The sequence below is a fragment of the Onthophagus taurus genome, chromosome 1 (assembly GCF_036711975.1).
Source record: "Onthophagus taurus isolate NC chromosome 1, IU_Otau_3.0, whole genome shotgun sequence".
Taxonomy (NCBI): domain Eukaryota; kingdom Metazoa; phylum Arthropoda; class Insecta; order Coleoptera; family Scarabaeidae; genus Onthophagus; species Onthophagus taurus.
Window position 1 is genome coordinate 7701185 of NC_091966.1, and position 21946 is coordinate 7723130.

Consider the following 21946-nt stretch of genomic DNA (forward strand, 5'->3'; position numbering starts at 1 on the left):
TACATAATAATAAACTGTACACGGTAAAAAAGACTCCCGGTTTAAAAATTTAGAGTAAAGATTAAAAATTTGGATTTTTCTTAGAGTAAATTTTATTTTATTATTTACTCTACTTATGGATAAACTGTATTAGAGATATTTTTTTCAATATACTCTAATAGATTAAAGTTTCCTGTTGTAGATTTACGTTAAACATGCTAGAGTTAAAATTTAACTCTTAACAGTGTTGAAAGTTACTCTAAATCCAGAGAAGCCCTAACAAGTTCACAATCGTGTTGTTCAGTTTGTACTCAACGGTATGTGGATATCTTAAATGCATTCAAAGTGCAATTTCCTATTAAAGAAGACTTAAATATTATAGATTTAAATCTTCTGATGTATAAGGATGACGTTCAATTTAGCGCAAACGCAACTAGACGCTGGTTTTTATTTGGTATTAAAATATGGATTTATATTTTACTTTAAGTTTTCGTGTTAGTAGTTTAAGTGTTTTGCATTAAAAATGACACCTGCATATGATTTTGTTTTATAATTTAAGTATGCTTACTTAAATATAGCGACTTAGTATATCTTAAGATAGCATAAATGCAATTATTTATTCGATTGTTCAGTTTTTACAATAATAAACCTATTTGTGAACACTGTTTATTTTCTTATAACTCTATTTAGAATACACCTAAATCTAATTTTGAGTATATTGCTAAATCTACGTAGTAGAAAAGTTGAGTATTACAACAATGGAATAGCTAAATAAATAATTAATGAATTTATTAATTTCCTTTACAACAGTTTGCAAACTTAATCTAAATATAAAAGCGTTGTTCCTATTCATTCCGATTAAACAACCTTTTATTATTCACTTTACCATAGATTCATTTAATCTCTAAAATTTGCTCTAACAATCGATTGAAATATTTTCTCGAAAAATGAATGGACCTCCTGGAAACATGTTAGATTTAAAATAGAGTTAGTTATTTTTTACCGTGTATACAGTGAATTTCATTTAAGATGGAATATATACAAAAATATATTTCCATAGAAACCAGGGCGTACCTACTTACTAGTTTACTAGTGTCACTAGTTCTAGTGACAGTGGTAGGTAGCACTAATTAACATAAGATATCACTATGTTGCACATTTTTATTGAACTAAAACTAGAACTAACACTAGACCTAGAACTAGAACCATTCGGGTTTAGCCGTCTTAACAGACCTGCGGCTAAACCCAAATGTTTCTAGTTCTAATGTTAGTTCTAATGCATGTGTTAGTTCTGGCATTAGTTGTTATTCAGCGTTAGATTGTTGTATATTTTTCACTGAACAAAAACTAGAACTAACAGTAGACCTAGAACTTGAATCATTCGGGTTTAGCCCTCTTAAGAGACGTGCGACTAAACCCGAATGTTTTTAGTTCTAGGTCTAGTGTTAGTTCTAGTTTTATACTAGCACTATCACTAGAACTAACGCAAAACCTATAGAACTAAAATTATTCGGGTTTAGCCGTCTTGAGAGACCTGCGGCTAAACCAGAATGTTTCTAGTTCTAAGTCTAGTGTTAGTCTAGTTTAACGAATAGAACTAGCACTAGACCTAAAACCAAAAAGATTCTTGTTTAGCCGTGCGTCTCTTAAGACTGCTGAAAATTCAGAGTTGTCATAAGGACGTCACCTTTTGCCAAGCAAAACTTTTCCTTTGCAAAACTACCCAATACCTGTACTATTTTCGTTAGTATGGTTACAGCATTCATATATTGTGAGTGATATAATATTCCCGGAATAATAATGTGTGAAGCAACGCAATTATAAAAATTTGAAAATTTGTTTTTAACTAGATACCTTTTGTGATTTATCAAATTCATTCGTTCCGTTACTTTAACGAAGGCTATCAGTTTTCCGATCGACCCTTTTAACTATAGAGCTCATTAAAAGTTGTTCTCGATCCGAGAACAATATCTTAGACGATACAAATCGCGTCACGATCTCTTCGGCGGCACGTCGCCCCCTAATTCGCCTTGGCTAACTCCGTTTCCCATTGTCTTTGCAGGTTGCGAATGGAGAAGAACGGCGGAGCGTGGTGCCCGAAGGCGCAGATTAGCAGCGAGGTCCGTGAATACCTAGAAATTGATCTGCAAAAGAATCACCTGATCACGTGGACGGAGACGCAGGGTCGCTTTGGCAACGGCCAGGGACAAGAGTACGCGGAGGCGTTTCTGGTGGAATACTGGAGGAGTTCCCTCAATCAATGGGTCGTCTACAAAGACTCTAGGGGAGAAAAGGTAAATACCAGCCAGTATTAATTATCTTTTAGGGTGTTATTTTTGGCTTTCTATTGTTAGGATTATTATTTATATTGTCTTAACATAATAAAGTTGAGTATTACAACAATGGAATAGCTAAATAAATAATTAATGAATTTATTAATTTCCTTTACAACAGTTTGCAAACTTAATCTAAATACAAAAGCGTTGTTCCTATTCATTCCGATTAAACAACCTTTTAGTAGTTCCTTAATGAAAATGAAATTCTTAATGTTTAAGATGCAGGTGTATATTGCGACGCACGTGCGGTCAATTATAATGTTATCTAGAACAATATATTAAGTCAACACCTGTACAATCCGGTACAGTGCACGCTCTATTGATTAACCTAATTGACCCACTATCTCGAATAACATCACTTACGCTATGCAAGGGCACTTTGGTCACTACTACAGCCATTAGATCCGCTTAGAGATAAACGATTCCCTGATAATCCTGGTTTATAATGGCTATTTAGAATTTACCGATGCAGAAATGACCACCATTACAATAATTTAACAAAAACTAAACCCGGAAAGATGGAAAATATTTTAACGAGAAAATTTAAATAGAAACGTCTTCACTAAATAAACTTGGATGGATATATTTCATAACCTAGATAATGTATTACCCTGGGAGGAAATGGTTCTATTTCACGACATGCAATATGAAACGGTAATGTTAATAAAACTTAGCGCGCTCTGGAAGCTACTGTTTTAGATACAAAGTGGGTTTTAATGTAATAATTTTACTAAGTTTTATATTTTAGTCTTAACATAATAAAGTTATATTATAGTAAAATTTTACATGACAATTCTATGTTGGAGTATTAATTCTAGGAATTTAATTATGTCATTTAATCATATATGAATTACTATTTTATTTACGATGGCTGCATTATCCGTAGTTATTTGAGAATTTTAGTGCATAATTATAATAGTTTAAAACATGTTAAGGAATTTCAAATATTTTGTAATAACTATAAATGCTAATTATTTAATCAATTAAAAACCCTCGAATAATGATTCATGGACTGTAGCGCAAATAACTTCAAATCAGTCTTTGTTACGCATTTCATTTTATTTAGTCGAAGTCACTTGGAGCTGAGGGTTAAGTTGCTTAAAATATTTTTTATGATATAAAGAAAAATAAACATTTTTTGCATTATTGCTATTATTTGTAACATGATACACATAGGGCTGGTTGTACAATACACCGATAAATCTACCTGATAACTATCCGGCCGATAAATTTATCTGGACGATAAAGTCATTCGCTGTTGTACAAACTGTTTTTGTCGGTAGGATTGCTATCGGCGAGATAAGAGTCGGTTGGTAGTATTTTTTCCCCACATCTAGTAGTTTGTGCCATAACGCTAATAACCATATAATGTTTTTATATAAAATCCTAGGTAACCATATTTGTATATCTGGCGGATAACTGTCTTATCGGCAATACCCGATAAGTTATCCTGCCAATAATCTCGCCAACAAAAATATCCGTACATTCTAATATAGTACCAACTAACTTATCGGTCAGATAACGCTGTCGGGAAGTTTGGTATATCGTACAACCGGCCCATAGTGAAACGAGATTGCAGCTGAATTATGAAACATTTTAAATTTAGGCTATTCCGACCTTGCAATATTCATTGTATAATAAATCAATTTGTAGGCAGAGATTGCATCCGCATTGAGTGTATCTACATGTTTAACTAAGTTTAGGTTCTATGTTAAAATAATATTCATGACCTCCGTGGTTTCTGGCGTAACACGGGTTGGCTCATCTATTAGTTACTTGATATTCCCCTTCAATTATATGCTGCATTTCCTCTATGAATGTACAATAATTTATTACATGTTATTCAATTTCAATATTCGATTGAACGACTCCTTTATAATCTACTTTACCACCATGAATAATGAAATCATACTAAATATAAATGTGAAATAGTCAAATAGTTAGCTATCTCTAAGTTGCAATTGGGAAACAATGATTTACAATTCATAAAAAAAAACATGAAAACAGAGAAAAGCTAGTTCAGTTCTCTTAAATAGATCATTTCTTTGATTCCTTTCAAATCGTTTCTTTTTATGTGAATTATTTTATTTCTCTATTCTTTGTCCATTACGATTCCTTATCAAGCTTTATCAAGGCTTTTTCAGCAACCTTAAAATTAAAATTTGTTTTATGTACGTAAACTTAATTTCTTTATAAATTTTCTTAACCGGTAAAATCTGTCGACGATTTTAACATCTGAGTTTTAATAGGAAATTCTTTATTCATCTCACAAATTTCATAAACGAATGTTTCGCCTGTTTCGTTTAGTTCTTCCGGGAATCCAAGGAATAGTAAGAAATTTCTACGAGAATAATTCTCTAAATCATCAATTTCTTCAAGTTATAAAGGTGAGAGAGTTTAGTTAAATAATTTAATTAATTAATTGAGAAAACGAGTTATCACCACGCTGTACTAATAATAGGTGATATCAACAATTCGAATCGTTAGGGCATCCGGATTTTTTGTCATTGACTCAAAGAAAAGCTTTTGTTTGAGACGTCCTAATATTAGGACATTAGGGACATGTGGGTTCACAGTTTATCGTCGACCGATCCCACAATGCGGATGCCTATCTCAACATCTCTCTCTCTCTTTGTACATCAAGGCCACGCAGGCCTTTATTGAATGTCTCGATTACATCGCTTTGGCCTCAAACGGCCTTCCCTACAACCCCTCAACTATCAATAATCAATCGCGTATTATCTACATTTTGTGTGAGTAACAGGTTATTGAACGTGATTATGTAGGATTTCAATTCTAATGAAAACATTTAATGCAACGGTGTTTAAACTTTTGATCGCGAGAGCTTTTAAGGCTTATCATGGAAATGTGCTTAAATATCCGTCCTCTGAGCTGTTACGTTTCGCAGCTATGTTTCTAGAATGAGAGGATAAGTATAGATGTAAAACAAGAAAATGAGTACAAATATGTTCCAACATCGTAGCATTAGATATGCTTTGTGTTGACATATTAATTTTCTTTCTCAGCATACAATGAGATATAACATGCAAATTATCCTCAGCTTGATGAACTCAATTATAAAGTACAATGTATAATGGGTTTATAGATAACCAGAAAAGCACATTAACTACTGCTTTAAATAAATTAATGTCTTGTACAAACACGTGGAAGTGGCATACAGAATATAGATTGAGGCAGATGCAGTCAGAAATGCTTCTACCTACAAAAATTCCTAAACTTGGCGAACTTTCATTAGTTATCCATATTTTTCTGCAAACTACAAAACTGATTGCATATCATTCAGATATATATTTCAAACGATAACATAATATGTATGCGGAAACGATCAGGGAATTTTGCACGACTTCTAGCCTTAGTTATTATTGAAATTCTATCCCTTGTTGTTGGTAGGCTTCCGGCGTTGGATATCTCACTACCTATATCTAAACATGTCTTTACAGCGATCCTTAGCTTTGCTTAATTAATCGTTTTAATTTTATTCCCTACCATTACACTGTGTTGAATCATCTGTTTAAAGTCCTTAGAATTTCCTGACACCGGCACCGTTAGAAATTCCTATATACACTGATTTCGTTAAAACTTCTGGGATATATTTGGAAATCATTGAAATTTGTTGATCTTCTACAAAAAGCTAGAAATCTGTTGAGATCCTTGGATATTCTTGAAAAAGCTTAGGTTTCACTAGGATTCTGAAATAACTTTTAAAATCTTATAGTGACAACTAAAAGTAATTAAATTGTTGATAATGTCAGACATTTTTTTAATGAATAATTGTGGAGATAGTACAAGAATGAATTATAAGAAATGTTTAATTAGTTCCCAACTTGATTTCATTTTATTAAAAGATAGGAAAAGTTACATGAATATTCTATAGAAATTGTCTGAAAAGGCAGGGTCTTTTATGTCGAAAATTTTCTTTAAAGCGTTGGTGGTCGATTTGTCTGGTCGAATTTGCAAGAAGAGAAAATCTTATTTACACAAAGGAACGAGCTTACTGAACTTCCGGCGGTATTGAGGGGGGGGGCTAACGACCTTTTGTTCTAACTCGAACAACATTTTTTCCCTATACTTCATCTGCTCTCCAATACCCATTCTTAGTGTACCTTCGGACCGCATCTGTTCGTTTGGTTTGCGGTTTGCTCCACGTTCGTACATAAAAAGACTAGACAAAAACAATGGGGGCGCGTTGCCCGGGTTGGCAAAAACAAAAGCAAACCCGCCCCCGGCTTCGGCGGCGGCGGCCAGCAGATGTTATCCACGACGTACTTAGTGTTTTTGCGTGGCACGCTTCCTGTGGCCCGAGCCGGAACACTAAGTAGCCCCGGAGTTTCGAATTGTTTACGAATATTATCGCTATTGAACTACTGGTTGGTGGCGGCGCTAAGGAAGTTAGCCTTCTCCGGTTGGAGGAAGTGGGGACGATGAAGAGCAATCCACTTGCGCGGACGACGCACAAGTTGTTAACCGCGCTCTAGTTCGCTTTGATAAAATTTGCGAACAGGATTAGTACATTATCAAAGTGTACACCATTGTTCTGAAACTAAGTTTTGTTCGCTATTTCGATTAACTTCTCTTTACCCCTATAAACCCCACCCCATTTACTGTGGTTAATTTTAATTAATTCCACCTCCACATTCCACCAATAACTAAAATTTTACAAATTTACATAATTTATCTTTAATACGAATGATGTCATTCAAACGATCAATTTATTCTAATTCCAATTAATTTCGTCTAACGAACGGCGAATTCATTCGAGAATTGCTAAAGCTAACTGCTAACAGCTTAACTTTCTCGTTAAACATTCAAGGTGCAAAGCGTAAATTATTTGAAACAGGACACTACTCGCTGAAAACCTTAACCGTTCTTGGTACGTATTCCTCTTAATGCTTATTTACTTCTCACTCATAAGATAACTTACAAAAAAATATTTACAGTAAAACCTTAATTTATTAGTATGTTTAAATATAAATAAAACGCACATAGATAGAATCCAACTTGGGTTATTCCCTAAGTTGCTCTATTACATATTCATAGATTAACTCGGGGTATTCCTCGAATTGTTTATATGATGTATAAATCAAGGATGGTCTAGTTTTAATTGTTATTCAGCGTTAGACTGTTGTATATTTTTATTGAACTAAAACTAGAACTAACACTAGACCTAAAACAAGAATGTTTCGGGTTTAGCCGTACGTCCTCACACAATATACTTCAGAGGATAACATCTACATACGTCATATATTTATTGATTTCAAAGCAGCCTATGACTTCATAAACAGAAATAAGTAATATATTCATAAATTCATACATGTCTAGAGAATTTGACATATATCAGGGCATAAGACAATACGCACTATCCTGTGTGCTTTTCAATCTGGAATTCGAGATGGTTATACGAAGCTTTGGCATAACAACGATTGGCATAATTTTTAACAGGAATATACAAATCCTAATATTCGCAGATGATTTGGACATCATGGGCAGATCAGAAAGGAATGTCATAATTGTATCAGAAATATAAAGGACGTCGTAGTATGCCAACTGAGATGGGTAGCAAGAAAAATAGTAACAGAAATACCACAGCGAAAAGGTGGCCAAAACTACGTTACATGAACGATGTAGAAGACAACCTAAGAATCTTAAAGACCAGAAGAAGGAGGCGTAAAGTTCTTGATTCTTCTATGGAGGGGTTCATAAAAGGACGTCCTTAAGTAGACCAAGACCCGCACAGGACTGTATCGTCAGCAGATGATGATGATGTTTAAGCATAAATACGCAATTTAATCTCGAGCTTGAGTTAAGCTTTAAATCAGCAACCAAAACTTCTCAACATCAAGAAGCTATGAATAAAAAACAACTTGCAGCTATAACAATTTAACATAAAATAATCATCCTTATGCTTACAAATACTCTTTTGATTTTGAATAAACGATTCATATGTATTAGTAACGAATTATTTGTAATGTGTAAAAGTCTTTGATTTTACTGCAACTCTAAGCAGTCTTCTATTTCGAGAATCCTGCATCTAGCCCAATTACTTCTTGTACCCGGTGCAGATATCAATGATATAAACATACTTCTAAAAACTACTCCATTTTCTTGGTATTTAGTGAACGGTTAACTTCTATGTTGGGGAAAAATAAAAGTTTGTTTGATTCTTAAGGAATTTTAGTAAACTTATAGTTCTACACATTCCTTCAGCTACATCTCAATAACACTCTCGATACCTATTGGCTTAAGTGTGACTAAATTCAGAAATATTTATCTTTTTGGCAACAGCCTAACGAAGGATTGGTTTCAACATATAATAAACAATTTTTCTAAGGCAAAATCCATCAAAATCACAGGAGATGTTGACTTATACAGGTGATTTATTAGCTCATCATCAAACTTTGACATATGACAGCTAGTCCAATTACCAAAAAAAAAAATGTTAATGAACATATGTCCTATTTCAATTATTTACGAAATTATAACACTTTAAAGTTTTAATTTTGATATCATAATTAACAGCAACATTTTTTTTATAACACATAAATATTACAAATATTGTTCAAAATAGCCTCCTTCTGCTAGAATACATGCTTCACAACGACGAATTAAAGAGTTTTTCAGCCGAATTAAAATGTCTGGTTCATTTCTTATTTCAGTAGGTGTTAATTTCCACTTGATACACAATTTGTTGCATTTGACCCTATAAGTAGAAAGCCAATGGATTAAGGTCGAGGGATCTAGTTGGCCAAGCAAATGGACCATTATTACCAATCCACTTGTTTGAAAAACATTGGTTTAACATTCGTATGTATCGTATGAATCGTATATCTTCAAGTAAATCAAAAAGTGCATTGTTCAAAAAAAAATCTGTAATTTACAGCGTTCTGCAATGAAGTCATGGTTTTTCTGCATGTTGCTGCAATAATCATTCACAAAATGCGAACCGTTGCTGATTATCACCTGGCTGTAGAGCTTGAACATTCTGTTTACGATACGGATGAAGGACTTCGCGGTTCAATACGTGCCATGCAAAATTTTGACTTACATGAATGTTGTGTGCTATTCTTCGAATGCTGATGGAAAGATTATCAATTACAGCTTCTTCGTCCTTTATATTAACCACATGCGGTCGAATAGCTTTTGCTGGAGCAGGATTACCTGTTTCTCGAAGTCTTCTGAAAGAATCGGTAAAAACTGAATAATATGGCAAATGACGCTGTGGAAATCTTTCTTGATATTCTGGTACTGATTGTCGAGCATTTCCACTGCAAAAACCATACACGAAAATTATATCAGCATACTCTTCAGTGCTATAAGCGCACATTTTGAGTTTCTTCTTGTATGTAATAATTAAACCTTACAGCAAACTGACATATTACAAGGACAACTTTGTTTTTGTTGAATGTTTGATTTTACTGACTATTAATAAATTCGCTGCAGAAAACTTTAAAGTGTTATAATTTCGTAAATAATTGAAATAGGACATATGTTCATTAAAAATTTTGTTTGGTAATTGGATTAGCTATCATATGATAAAGTTTGATGGCGAGCTAATAAATCAGCCTGTAAAAGTTAGGTGGTAACCACTTAATAAAACACATTCATGCGCTGATAAGTAATATGTAGAGGGAAAAGCAAATACAAAATGATGAGGCAAAGTATAATATGTCCCATTACAGCTCATATACAGCATCAATGAACGACTGCAACCTATACCAGATACTTGGCGAATACCAAATCGGTTGTAAACGTGGCAGGTCTACAATCGACCAATTATTCACGATATAACGCCAGATTGCTGTATATTTTTATTGGACTAAAAATATAACTAATACTAGATCTAGAACTAGAAACATTCTTAAGAGACGGTGAGGCTAAACCCAAATGTTAGATATACTAGAAATATAATAACTAGATACACATATAACTATATATAACTATATAATAACTAGAAACATAACATGTTTACCTAAACCAGAATGTTTCTCAGTCTAGTGTTAGTTAACTCTAGTTTTAGTTATTATTCAGCGCTAGATTCCTTTCCCATATTAATTCGTTATTGTATGTTAATTTTAAAAATGTATAAGAATAAAATTTTGGTGGAGGTGCTGGAAATAAAAAATTTGTTTTGTTCACAAGATTCGAATAAAATAGAAAATAATTTAAGTTTATTACTTAAATTTAATCCCAATAAAATTCTCTACCACTTGAATTTTCGATAACTTACCCTCTTTTCCTGATTAGGTGATGGTGTTGGTTGGTTGTAGGAACCTTGGTTTCTACAAATCGAGATATACGGTCAGAGAGCGAAATATCTCTCCGTAGAAATGGCTCACGTATACGAGTGGGGCCAAACGAACAGTACAATAAATATTTAATTCCGTTATTTACAACGCGACGGCGTCGCTGTTTTCCGGTTGCGTTATCTGCAGCGTCGGCGTCTCGTCCAGGAGCAGTTTCGCGCTTTCGCGTCACGACGGCACGCTCTCATTAATCATAGTGCCCATTTGTCAGTCTTATCAAGAAAACCGGGGCGTCCCTTCTCTGCTAACCCTTGAGTACCGGCACCTTCTTCCCGACAGTAATCATTTGTTCGCATCACGCAAATAGATGTCTCTGTAGATGAATTATCAGAGAGTCTGCCGAGTAAGGGATGCTACGTCCCGTCGTTTCCTGCCACGGCCGGTTTGTCAAAATTACGGTCGGAGTAACATCTGGGTCTACCTATTTTTCACTTACTTCGCTGTTAGCGTGTTGGTACATCCTACTAAATTGGCTTGTATAGCTCGTTCTAATTACGGCGAAGCAGTTTACTTAATCAGTGTCGATGTTATCTACTCCGATTTATTCCTGTCGTTCACTCCGTAAAACCGTGTTCGTTCACTTTTTGATTAATAATTACATTTGAGAACAAAAAAAATTAAACAATTGATTTACTAATCAACTTAGTGAAACGTATTCCCTTTCCGGCATCGAATAAAGGATTTAATTAAAAGTTGAAAAGTGACACGAAAGATTTCGTTGTAAAGTCCCGAAATACGTTCCTCGACAAATAGATTTATGACAGTTTATAAGAACCGTATCAGTGGTTACCTCGAGACAAATTAGTTTGAAACTTTCCGACACAGTTAGGCCACCCAGGGCCCTTTTTAATTTCTCCCGCGCCCGGGATCAAATTATTAACCGTCTCGCGGCTTCGCTGTAAGTGGACAATGGAAACAGGCTGCCATTTCATTCGGAATTCGCAGAGTAATTCAGTTCGCCTGTGGGTTTGATGAAAATTTCCTCGCCGGAGGACGACGCCGGCGCCCTGCGTACTACATTTTAAAAAGCGAAGCATCCGAGAACGGAAAATCTATTTATGCAAGGTAAATTAACGAGGCGGTAGGGTTGGGGGGACGTGCCCCCTTCAAAGACAAAATCACTAATCAACTGAAATGCACAATTAATTTGTCCGGGTAAATTACTTCTGGCTTCGTGGTTTCGGCCCTCACTTTTGAGGGCGTTTAGCTGCTTTTAATTTAAATCTTATTTTCGGACGGGAAAAACTCCAGCTGTTAACATTTTAAATTCTGCTCTCACCCAACGTTTTTTAGAATACCCTTTTTTTAATGCGTACATTTTGAAGCTAGCTTTTACCCCATTTCCCTTTGTTATAACATTTTATTTGATAACGGTTCGGTTGAACTATTGGAACACTTCCACTGTTGTACGTTTTCGGTGTTCGAGCAAATATGTGACAGAAAGAACACAAAGAGTTCCAATATAACATTGTATTTAAATTTCAATCGACAAATTTATTTATTTATTGTTTTATAACCAAATTTCTGTTTTATTTTGCAGGTTTTAACCGGAAATAGTAACACTTACCTCGTCGTTCGACAACGTTTGGAACTGCCATTTATTGCTAATAAAGTACGGTTCATTCCGTATAGTGAACATCCCAGAACAGTTTGTATGAGAGTCGAGTTATATGGTTGTTCACACGAACGTAAGTACTCATTTCAGTTTACACAACACATTTCGAAAGCACAAAACTAACCAATAAATCTTGTAATCTATTCAATTAAATGAGTGCTTTATTTATTAATACAAGAATTCTTAATGTGTTGATACATTTAAGATTAATCCCCTTTAATGTATATGAAAATTTATAACGATTATAAAACATGATATAATCCAATAAAAACATATCGTGAATAACGTACGTGATATAATTTAACATATTCATCTCGTGAAAAGCCACGAGTTCCACGTACGCGAGACTAGTTCCGGTAATTACAGCAGAGCCACAACACAATAGGACGTAACATTGCGGTACTGGTTAGGAGAACGAGGGGCACGTTTCCGGCGGGCGATTAGCATCGGCCGTGGGGCACGACAAAGGTATCTATGAAATGTGACGCGAAAATTACGTCCGGTCAAATTTGACGCTTAAACCGTGAGATAACGCCAGTTTCTGATAGAATTACACCGGATTCCCGGGTCCGGACCGTACCCGCATATCGCCGCAAGCCCAATTAAAAGTTAAAATCGGAGTCGCCCTCTGGGCGTTACAAGGATGGACCGTGACGGTTCTGCGACCCACTTTAAACGAAATAACTCCCCTACCACGATTAGTTAAATAATAACCCGGCGCGAATTTGTACCCCGACACCAAGTGTATAATTTGCTCGCTTGAATTCGTTTTGTATGTCTCGACGTGTTTTTACGGTAATTGTTGTCATTAAGGTTTTCAACGTGGAACAGATGTCTCACAGTATACATAAAACAAGCGTCGTTATGTAATTAGATAAAAACTTTTTTCTTTTAATGTTGACTCAGATTTGGAAGGTACTACTTTCATTAATTGATTCCAAATTAATATGTTAACTGTATTAAGTATGCCTTCAAAATATCTGCCATAAAATTTTGAATCATTAACCAATTCAAGATACCAAATCTCGTTTATTACATAGCTGAACCAGCTTAATATGCATGAACTTTTGCTAAAGCTCAGTCAATTTACAATTGCAATATGCGATGGTTCCCTAAATATGAAATATCATTTAAGCAAAACATGGTTGGATTTGCTTCAGATAGTGCAAATGTGATATTTGACATTCATATCTCTGTTATGTAATTATCAAAGAATGATATTCCCGGTAATGAAATATATCTGTTATTCATTTCACTTGCGTACATAAAATATCTGCTATAAATTACCTACACATCGAGATTTGGAAAGAGACATTCACAATTATTTAAGAGATTATAATCTTAACGATCTTGACTCATTGTCACATAACAGCTACGAAATTTATATCCAAGAAACTACTCACTAGGGTTTCCCTTCCCAACACTGTACTCTGGTTTTGCACTAATTCAAATTATACCTTCTCGAATATTTCATCCTCTTGAGTCTTCTGATCTGGTTTGTGTTATTGAGTATTTGGATGACATTAATGTGATGATAAGTCGTTGTTCATGACTGTTGGCAAATTTGCTACTGGTCTGACTAACGGTGTCCATCTTCATATCCCTATGGAGATTACTATTTCTGCAATACCAACAATGGACCTTGATTCTTTGTTTGAGTATCGTTGCATTATTTCTTAATTTTGCTCTTAGTGCCACAACACCACAGATAGATGGCAAATGTCTATACACCCTTGAAAATTCGTTTGTACAAAAGCACTTTGATAAATATGAACAGGGTGGGACTGATTTTGGCACATTTAACTTCATTGTCCATTCCTTGGTCCAGTTGCTTATTTTCTTTACTGGTGTTTATAAATTTATCTTTACCTTAGCCATTATAGCCATTACAGCAGTATCATCGGGATCCTCATCACTGATATAGAGTACTCCTGCGTTAATTGGTTTTAGTTCAGAGTAAGTTTTTGATTAACACTTATGTTCGATCTATGATATAAGACTTCAACAATTATAAAATCTAACTAGGAAAGACTTTGCTTAATTTGCGGTCAACTCATACCACGCTCCATCAAAAGCCTAAGCTACGTCTAGGAATGCAATGGAGCAAACTTTTCTTGTTTCCAACAATTTTTCAAATATATCTGTAGTCCTGTGAATCTAATCGATAGTAGAGCAACTCTCTGATAATCGATTTTAATCTTTTAAGAAGTATCTTTTTGAACAGTTTTCTAATTACAGGGAACAGAGAGATTGGCCTGTAAGATGAAATTTCATTTGGTGGTCTTTTTATATTAAGAAACGCTGAATAAAGAATACGTTTAATGTATCTGTTGGAACCTGATACATTTTTAATTGGTGAATTCTACCGAATTGGTCTTCTTAGACTCTTAGTAGCCCTCCAAACTAAATAGTCAATTTTACTATCATTTGACAGTTTACTTAGTTAGTCACCGACAAAGTTATCTTTAATTTTCTATCGGTTAGTGATCTAGTTCGATACCAGATTCGTTTCAACCTTATTTTTCTAGAAATAATGGCTCTAATTTCTTTGCGGTAGTTGTTAACTTCGATTCTTGAAATGTATCTTGCATATACTTCACTTCTTAAAAGCACTGACAAATTTATGTTCTTTATTTACCAATTTAGTGTAATATACTTTATACTCTTTAAATTATATAAATGATTTGATAGTATGTCAATATTTTCTATATCTAGGACAGCTTACGTTTCTGGTTTAATTTCCATAAATCAAGGTTGCCTGACATTGGTCTTCTTGGGAATACCTGTTTTAGCACTATATTCAAGTCTATTAATACGTTCATCCGTTTTGATTAATTTCTCCATTCTTTGTTGAAGCGAGTTTTGGATGGACACGTCTTCTTCTTGCTTTTTTGGCTTGACTTTTATTAATAATATTTTCAGATGCCAGTAACTGCCAGCTTGTCTGTGGGTGTTTTTCTCCACTTGTATGATCTACTCGCACTTATTTATTATTCCTCAGTGGTTATTTGGAAAGCACTGATTTCTTGGTAGTATTTCAACTCTGGTCCCTAGAGTATAATTTATTTCGTAACTCTTGTCAAAACTCTCGTCCATATCTAAATGAAAGCATCAGTGTCAAAGCATCAAGATCTGTGTTATTATACAATATCAAATATTGCGCACCCCGGAAACTTTATTGTTGTTTTATTTGCACTGCAGATGGCTAGCAGATTAGTATCAAGAAAATTTTTATTATTCTGCAACTTGGACATCACAACCCGATTCTGATCTTTACGTAATCAATTATGGTTACATTATGGTTACAATATTTTTCGCATTCATAATGATTGTATTAAACCAATTGTTGCTTGTAGATGTAAATTGTTGTATACCAAATATAAACACAAAACAATATTTTTCAAGAGTATCTAACTACGATATTTACTAAATAACGGTTTGTGTACATTTGTTGGATTTTAATTGCGCTAGGGATTAATAGTAAAATAATGAGTAAAAAGTTGCAAGAATTAACTTTTTAAAACTGGTGGAGGCGCCGCGTTCAGTTAGAAACTTGAAAATCTAAAAACTTTTAGCTCCACTTTTACCATCTTAATGTTAAGATAACAGCAAAGTTATTACCATGGTTACCTCAGCTGTTTTATTAAAATACAGATAAACTTATATTTTTAGTTTGGTTTCGTATGTTATTAAGTGTATGCCTTAGGATGCGTTTAACCCGGAAAGGGTTCATTTTAAGAAGATAAATGCATTAGAAATTCGAATCCTTTGTTATTCACTTATCGCAGTAAACATCTTACAAACAGATCACGTCCTTAGTGTATAAGTAGTTTTCGTTGTAACGTTTTATAATTTTGAGGGTCTCCCCTTGAACAGGAACTCTTAGATTTCCCGGTACCCCTCAATTATCTGGCCCCCTTCGGTGCGGCGATGCGGCCCTTTTACATGTAACTTCACTGCAGGATCCCACTCTTTTCCAAGCGTGCGAACGACGGGTCGACGTTTACTTTGATAAAAGCGAAGCCCCCCGCGTTACAGCCAAGCCAACCAACTCGTGCGAGAACTTATATTTTAACTTAACTCCTCCGTCGGTTGTAAGTGTATGGAGAAGAGAAGTGAAGAGAAGAAGAAGAAGTGCACCGGGAGCTTTTAGAGTTTGTTCTTTGCCCTTTGCTGGTTTAATACTTTGTTACGTATCAAAGTATTAAACTGACAAAGCATGTTCGGGCTACACAAAGGTGATCCTCGAAAATGTAAAATAACTTTTCCATGCAATACAAAATATCTTCCCTTAAAAGAATTTGTAATGTGAACCCGTTTAAACCCCAAATATGAAGCTGTAGGATGCAAAATATAGTTTTATATCCCATCGTAGAATGCAGACCATAGACATGTCCAAAACTTTACGGACGTTTAAGTTTCAAGGCGAAATTTCGTGTTTGGGGCGACCGCGTGCCTCCATATCCAACGTCTGAGCTTACGCTGCGGTATATTCTCATTAAGAGAAGGCGTCTAGGGCGAAATAAACTTGAATCACGCGCTCCTCGGTTAGGGGTGTGTCTCGTGGGACGCGGACTTTTCGGAAATTAGCATACAAAACCGTTATATTTTCCCCAGAGCACGCGTTCCAACGATGAATAATGAGCCCGATAGCCACGCCGACGTCGAAAACTTGAGGCCGGCTTGATATTTCACGATATACCGGCCTCAACTTACGCCCTTCCGGCCTTGTTTACCAAGTAATCACTTGTTGAAGTTACTTCTGCGTCGCCGAAGTTGTTGCCACAGCTGTAGTTCAGATAGAAAACGAAATGGTAAAGTGATTTTACTTATCCTACAATAACACAATTAATTACTATATGTATAAATATAACCGAAAAAATAACGAAAAAATTTTATACATCGAATTTTTGATAGTTAAATTGAAACGTAAAACGTATAAAATTTGTGAACCATTAGTCGTTAATAAATTGCAACGAACAGAAAAAATAAACAAGCAAAAAATATTGGGGGCTTTTTTGTATAAATATTGTATTTCGTTTCAAACACAAAATGAACATCTATTTTACAACACCCTGAGCGCGACTAATACATACCTGCATAATTTAAAACGTACAACACAAAATCGAAATCCACCGTTCATAAGCGGTTTAATTATTCAAGCGGATATACGTAAAAACAATTACATCAATACTGTTCACGTCCGCTTCAATTAGTACATCAATAATATTATGCTAATGGACTAAAATATGACGGTAAATAAATAATAAACGAGCGTAAAATTGATATTGCAGTTGCGAAATGAATACATGAGCAGATACTTTGGAAAATAATTTCCGTTGTTATGGTTTAATTATTATAATTCCGTGATTAAAAAAGTAATTAATGTATTCATTTCCCGCAAGCTCTACTTTTTTTTTATTTTTCATATTTCAGAACATATCGTTCAATATGATGCACCTCGTGGAAACGAACAAAATGCAAAAGTTGACTTAGACGATATCAGTTACGACGGAATTTTAGATGGAAATTACATGAGAGGTGGTCTTGGTCAATTAGTGGACGGTCTTTATGGTGGAGATGACTACCAAAAACAGTTACAAGGCGAAAGTTCCGGTGAGTAAAGTGACTTTTCTACATTAGAAGTCATTTCCAGGTCCAGAGACCGCCGGAAATCGGTCACAAGTCACAACGGGGAAGGTGTTCAACCCTTATTTATGGTCGCATCCTCCGAGTTCGAACCCCCTTCGTGTCGTAGGACAGTAATTTCGTTTCACACATCATCGATTTCACCCTCATCATTCAAAGTGGAATTTCATTTCCAATATTACCGGACCAATTTTCTGAATGTCAATCCCTAAAACTCCAAATTTGTTTGTTACAACCTCGTCTATCAGTTACTAAAGAGGCCATAAAATAAATTTTACAACTTCAACCATACAATTTTGTATTTTCAATTATTCAATTATTACGAAGTATGTTTTATGGAATATATAGGATTATATAGAAATATATTGAGTTAACTAGAGAACAGAATTTAATAACATCCAGTTAATATTGGATCAAACGGAGAACACTTTTAACACGTAACCAATTCAACGATAAAGAGGAGGTTGTCAAATAGTGCAAAATTGCTTTTGACCGTTTCGAAACGTAGGTGCTGTCATATATTATCGAAACCAATTTCGAATTGTGGGTACAGCGTAAAAGCATTAATCAATCAACAATTTCAGTAATTCGGGTGGTTCGTCAAACACTCGCTATTTGCTTCGGAAAACAGTCGCCGTTTCGATGTTGCATGTAGTTAAAGTGGGCGGCAACGTAAATGAACCGAATTACGTTTTATGAAAATATTAGTAGATTATTTTAAATATGGTTTCCATTCAATTCGATCCGTATTTAAAAAGCGCTTCCAAATTAACTTCATTTAAATAGCTATATATGTTTTTGTGTTAATCCCTGTTTTTATAATAGATTATCAAATATATATCAAGAGTATTATAAATAATATCAAATACAATCATTACAAAACTAATTAGTTATTCTGAGTGAGCAACATGAATTAGGTTCCATCATTAATTAAATTGGAAATAGCTTGTCAATGCGGGGATGTGGAATTCATTTCGGAATTCTCATGGTTCAGCAAGATTAGTAATAACAATCAGTAGTAATCGCAGCAGATATTACCTCTTCTTCAAACAATCCGTTTGTATGCTGCAATGAACTTAGAGAATGTGCAATCAAAGTGACTTCAATTTCGATTGTGAATATGGTAGATACAGAATAATAAATCTTTTCACCACAATCATGTACTGCATATATTGCCACTATATCTCGAATAATTACTAAAGACAATTTATAGATACAAGTAGTAACCAATGAACGTGAATATCACAAATGTTGTTAATTATTCAGAATCACTATTGCATGAGTAGTCACATTTTCATTCTGATGATATAAATTCTGTGATGATGTTTCCATGGCTAAAATTGTTTGAGAATGTTTAGAGGCTGGTAGATACTTCGTAAAGTGTTTCGTAGGCGAAATATTCGCAACAATTGTTAGTTAAAGTTACTGAATTTACTGCAATTTAATGCAAAACATTTTAACACATAACAGAAAAGTTATGCTTTATCCTAACTTTGTCACAACGCTCTTGCTGTAGTGAGGTCAAAAGTGTGAGTTAATAACAAATGAAGATGCCAAAGCAGCAGAAAAGGAACTCTTTTATAACACACTGCATACTAACATAAGCACATTAGGCGAGGTAGAGAATTAATAGTCTTAGGAGATTTAAATGCAAAAACAGGCAGAAGAACAAATAGCTAAACTGTACGCAGGTTTGGAGAAAAAACAGCAAATGATAGCGGAAACCGATTAATAGACTTGTGTACAATTTAAAAAACTGAGTATGCAAAATGGCTTCTTTAAATATAAAGAAATATGTATTTCTAATACACATAGCATACAGATACAACACAACTCAAGTCAATAATTGATTATGGTGATAGTTGACTCAATGTTCATCGTGGGTTGTAAGTGATAAATAAAAGCTCCTTGGGAACGAAGAAACTTGGAAACTTGGAAACAAGTTTCTTCACGTCGCGGATGGACTCCTAAGAATAAAACTTTAATTTTTACGATAATTTTTATAAATTTTTTATTTCAAACAATTCAATTAATTTCAATTTCTTAAAAACCAGTTTTTTTAACGATGAAGAAATATTTGTAACCAATTAACTTGCCCTTAAGGCCTTTAAAAAATTTGTTAACGCCTTTTGTCTCGTCCAATCACCTACAAAATTTCACCACGTTTGTCAGATGTTCAATTTTGTGCTCCATAAGTAATTGACGTCGTGCCTGGTGAAGAGATTTTGAATCTCGAAACATGTTGCACTGATCTTATATTAAGAATAAATATTTTTTCATCGTTCCCAAGGAGCTTTTATTTATCAATAATTGATTATGCTATTATTAAACTAAACACTAAATTAAAAATACAAGATAGAAGGGAGCTTAATATACAGGTCAGACCAGTACTAAGCACTACCATAACAATAATCCGTAACCAAAATAACGCGAGAAAGATACAAACAAATCTATACAATACAAGAGCACAAAGAAACTACAAAATTATGTGCAATGAGAACCTACAAAAAAAAAGGCTATAAATAAGGCATATCAGAAATGGCTAAATCAAGATACACCAAGGAACAATATCAAATATGAAATGGAACTGTCAAAATATAAAAGAATGATAAAGACAATACAGTTACTTATTTAGCAGGATCGCGAGTCTCAATGGCATGGAACCTAGTGCGATCCTTAACACTCCAATAGACGCATGTCATCTAAGAGTTGACGTAGACAGTCTGCCTGGACTGACTAACTAACCTGTTAATACTTTTGCATCATAGGAATAAATATATATCTATTTTGCATGCATTGAAAAGTCATCTAAGAAATGACATGCGCCCACTCTTGTAGTAACCGGCGGCGCGACTATTAAAAAACCATAACAATAAAAAATTAAACATACAACTTATACCTGTATCGTTATGGAAAGAATATTATGAAAGGGAATTGACAGACAAGAGACCACAGTTCCTAACTCTATCACTAACAACACTGAAAAGTAAAAAAAAAACTGAAAGCAATGTAAAACAACATACCAAACGATCCGGAAGAGATCCAAATTGAGTTAATAAAGAACGCACCTAGCTCAATGGTGGAACAGCTGGCCATCTTTTAAGACTTTGTGAATGGTGAAGAAATTCCGGAGACTTGGAAGAAAGGATATATAACATCGATCCATAAAAGAGTCCTAGGCAAAACTGTCACAACTACCAATATCTAAAAGTCACAAATTCACTAAGCAGAGTACCTATATGGTCGAATATTGACGAAGAATGAGCGCGCCGTTTGAAATGGAGAAATAACGAGATCAGAGAAAAACATGCATAGATATAGCTACAAAAAGAACACATCTCCTATTTGTTGACCGAACCAAGGCGTATGACACCATCCCTCAAAAAAAATTGTAGCAAATTCTATCTCAAACATCAATATGATACATTAATTAAGTCTGTAAACTCATCCATGCAAATATCAGAAAACTTGTGATGTTCAATTTTAAAAGCCCTCCACTCGACGAACAGACAACGCTAAATAGCCTACATTTTGCAGATGACGAGGTGGTGGTGACGGCTTGGTCACCAACAGAGCAAAAACATAGTATCTTTGCGTAGGTGGAGGAGAAAGATCTGGTCTCAACGATAACGCCATAATCAAATCGTGCGAAGAATACATACCTCGGAACAAAACTACATGATATTGAGATATGTGAGGTGCACTAAAAACTACAAAATTGCAACTAACCAAACAATTAGGGGAGCAGTTACAGTGAAAGTACACTTCTGGAAAAAAACGGTCAGAAAGACCAAAATGGACAGAACCGATTTTATCTAATCAAATGCAGATCTTTCACAACTTTCAATTTCACTTATATGATTGACTCGTAAACTAGATGATTCCCACTTTAAGCATAAACTTTAATGCTATAGATAAGTATTGATTTTGTAGTCTTGAAATTGTTATAGTTAAAATAGCTACTCCTTGTTAATTAACGAAAATTTTGGTACTATACCGAAAGTTTTCGTAGTTTATATAATACATTCAGATATAATGGCCCGAAT

General features: G+C 34.5%; 1 protein-coding gene across 4 annotated transcripts in view; it reads left to right on the forward strand.

The window, feature by feature from the left end:
* Positions 1–21946, forward strand: part of LOC111414883 (discoidin domain-containing receptor 2-like) — a 154886-nt gene that overhangs the window by 124213 nt on the left and 8727 nt on the right. For all 4 annotated transcript variants that reach the window (XR_011640422.1, XR_011640423.1, XM_023046346.2 and 1 more), the window contains exons 4-6: positions 2042–2273; positions 12177–12324; positions 17688–17867. Coding sequence is in view for 2 of the 4 variants with exons in the window: in XM_023046346.2 (XP_022902114.1) it covers positions 2042–2273; positions 12177–12324; positions 17688–17867 (560 nt within the window). In the remaining 2 variants the exon portion in view is untranslated. The remainder of the gene's footprint in view (positions 1–2041; positions 2274–12176; positions 12325–17687; positions 17868–21946) is intronic.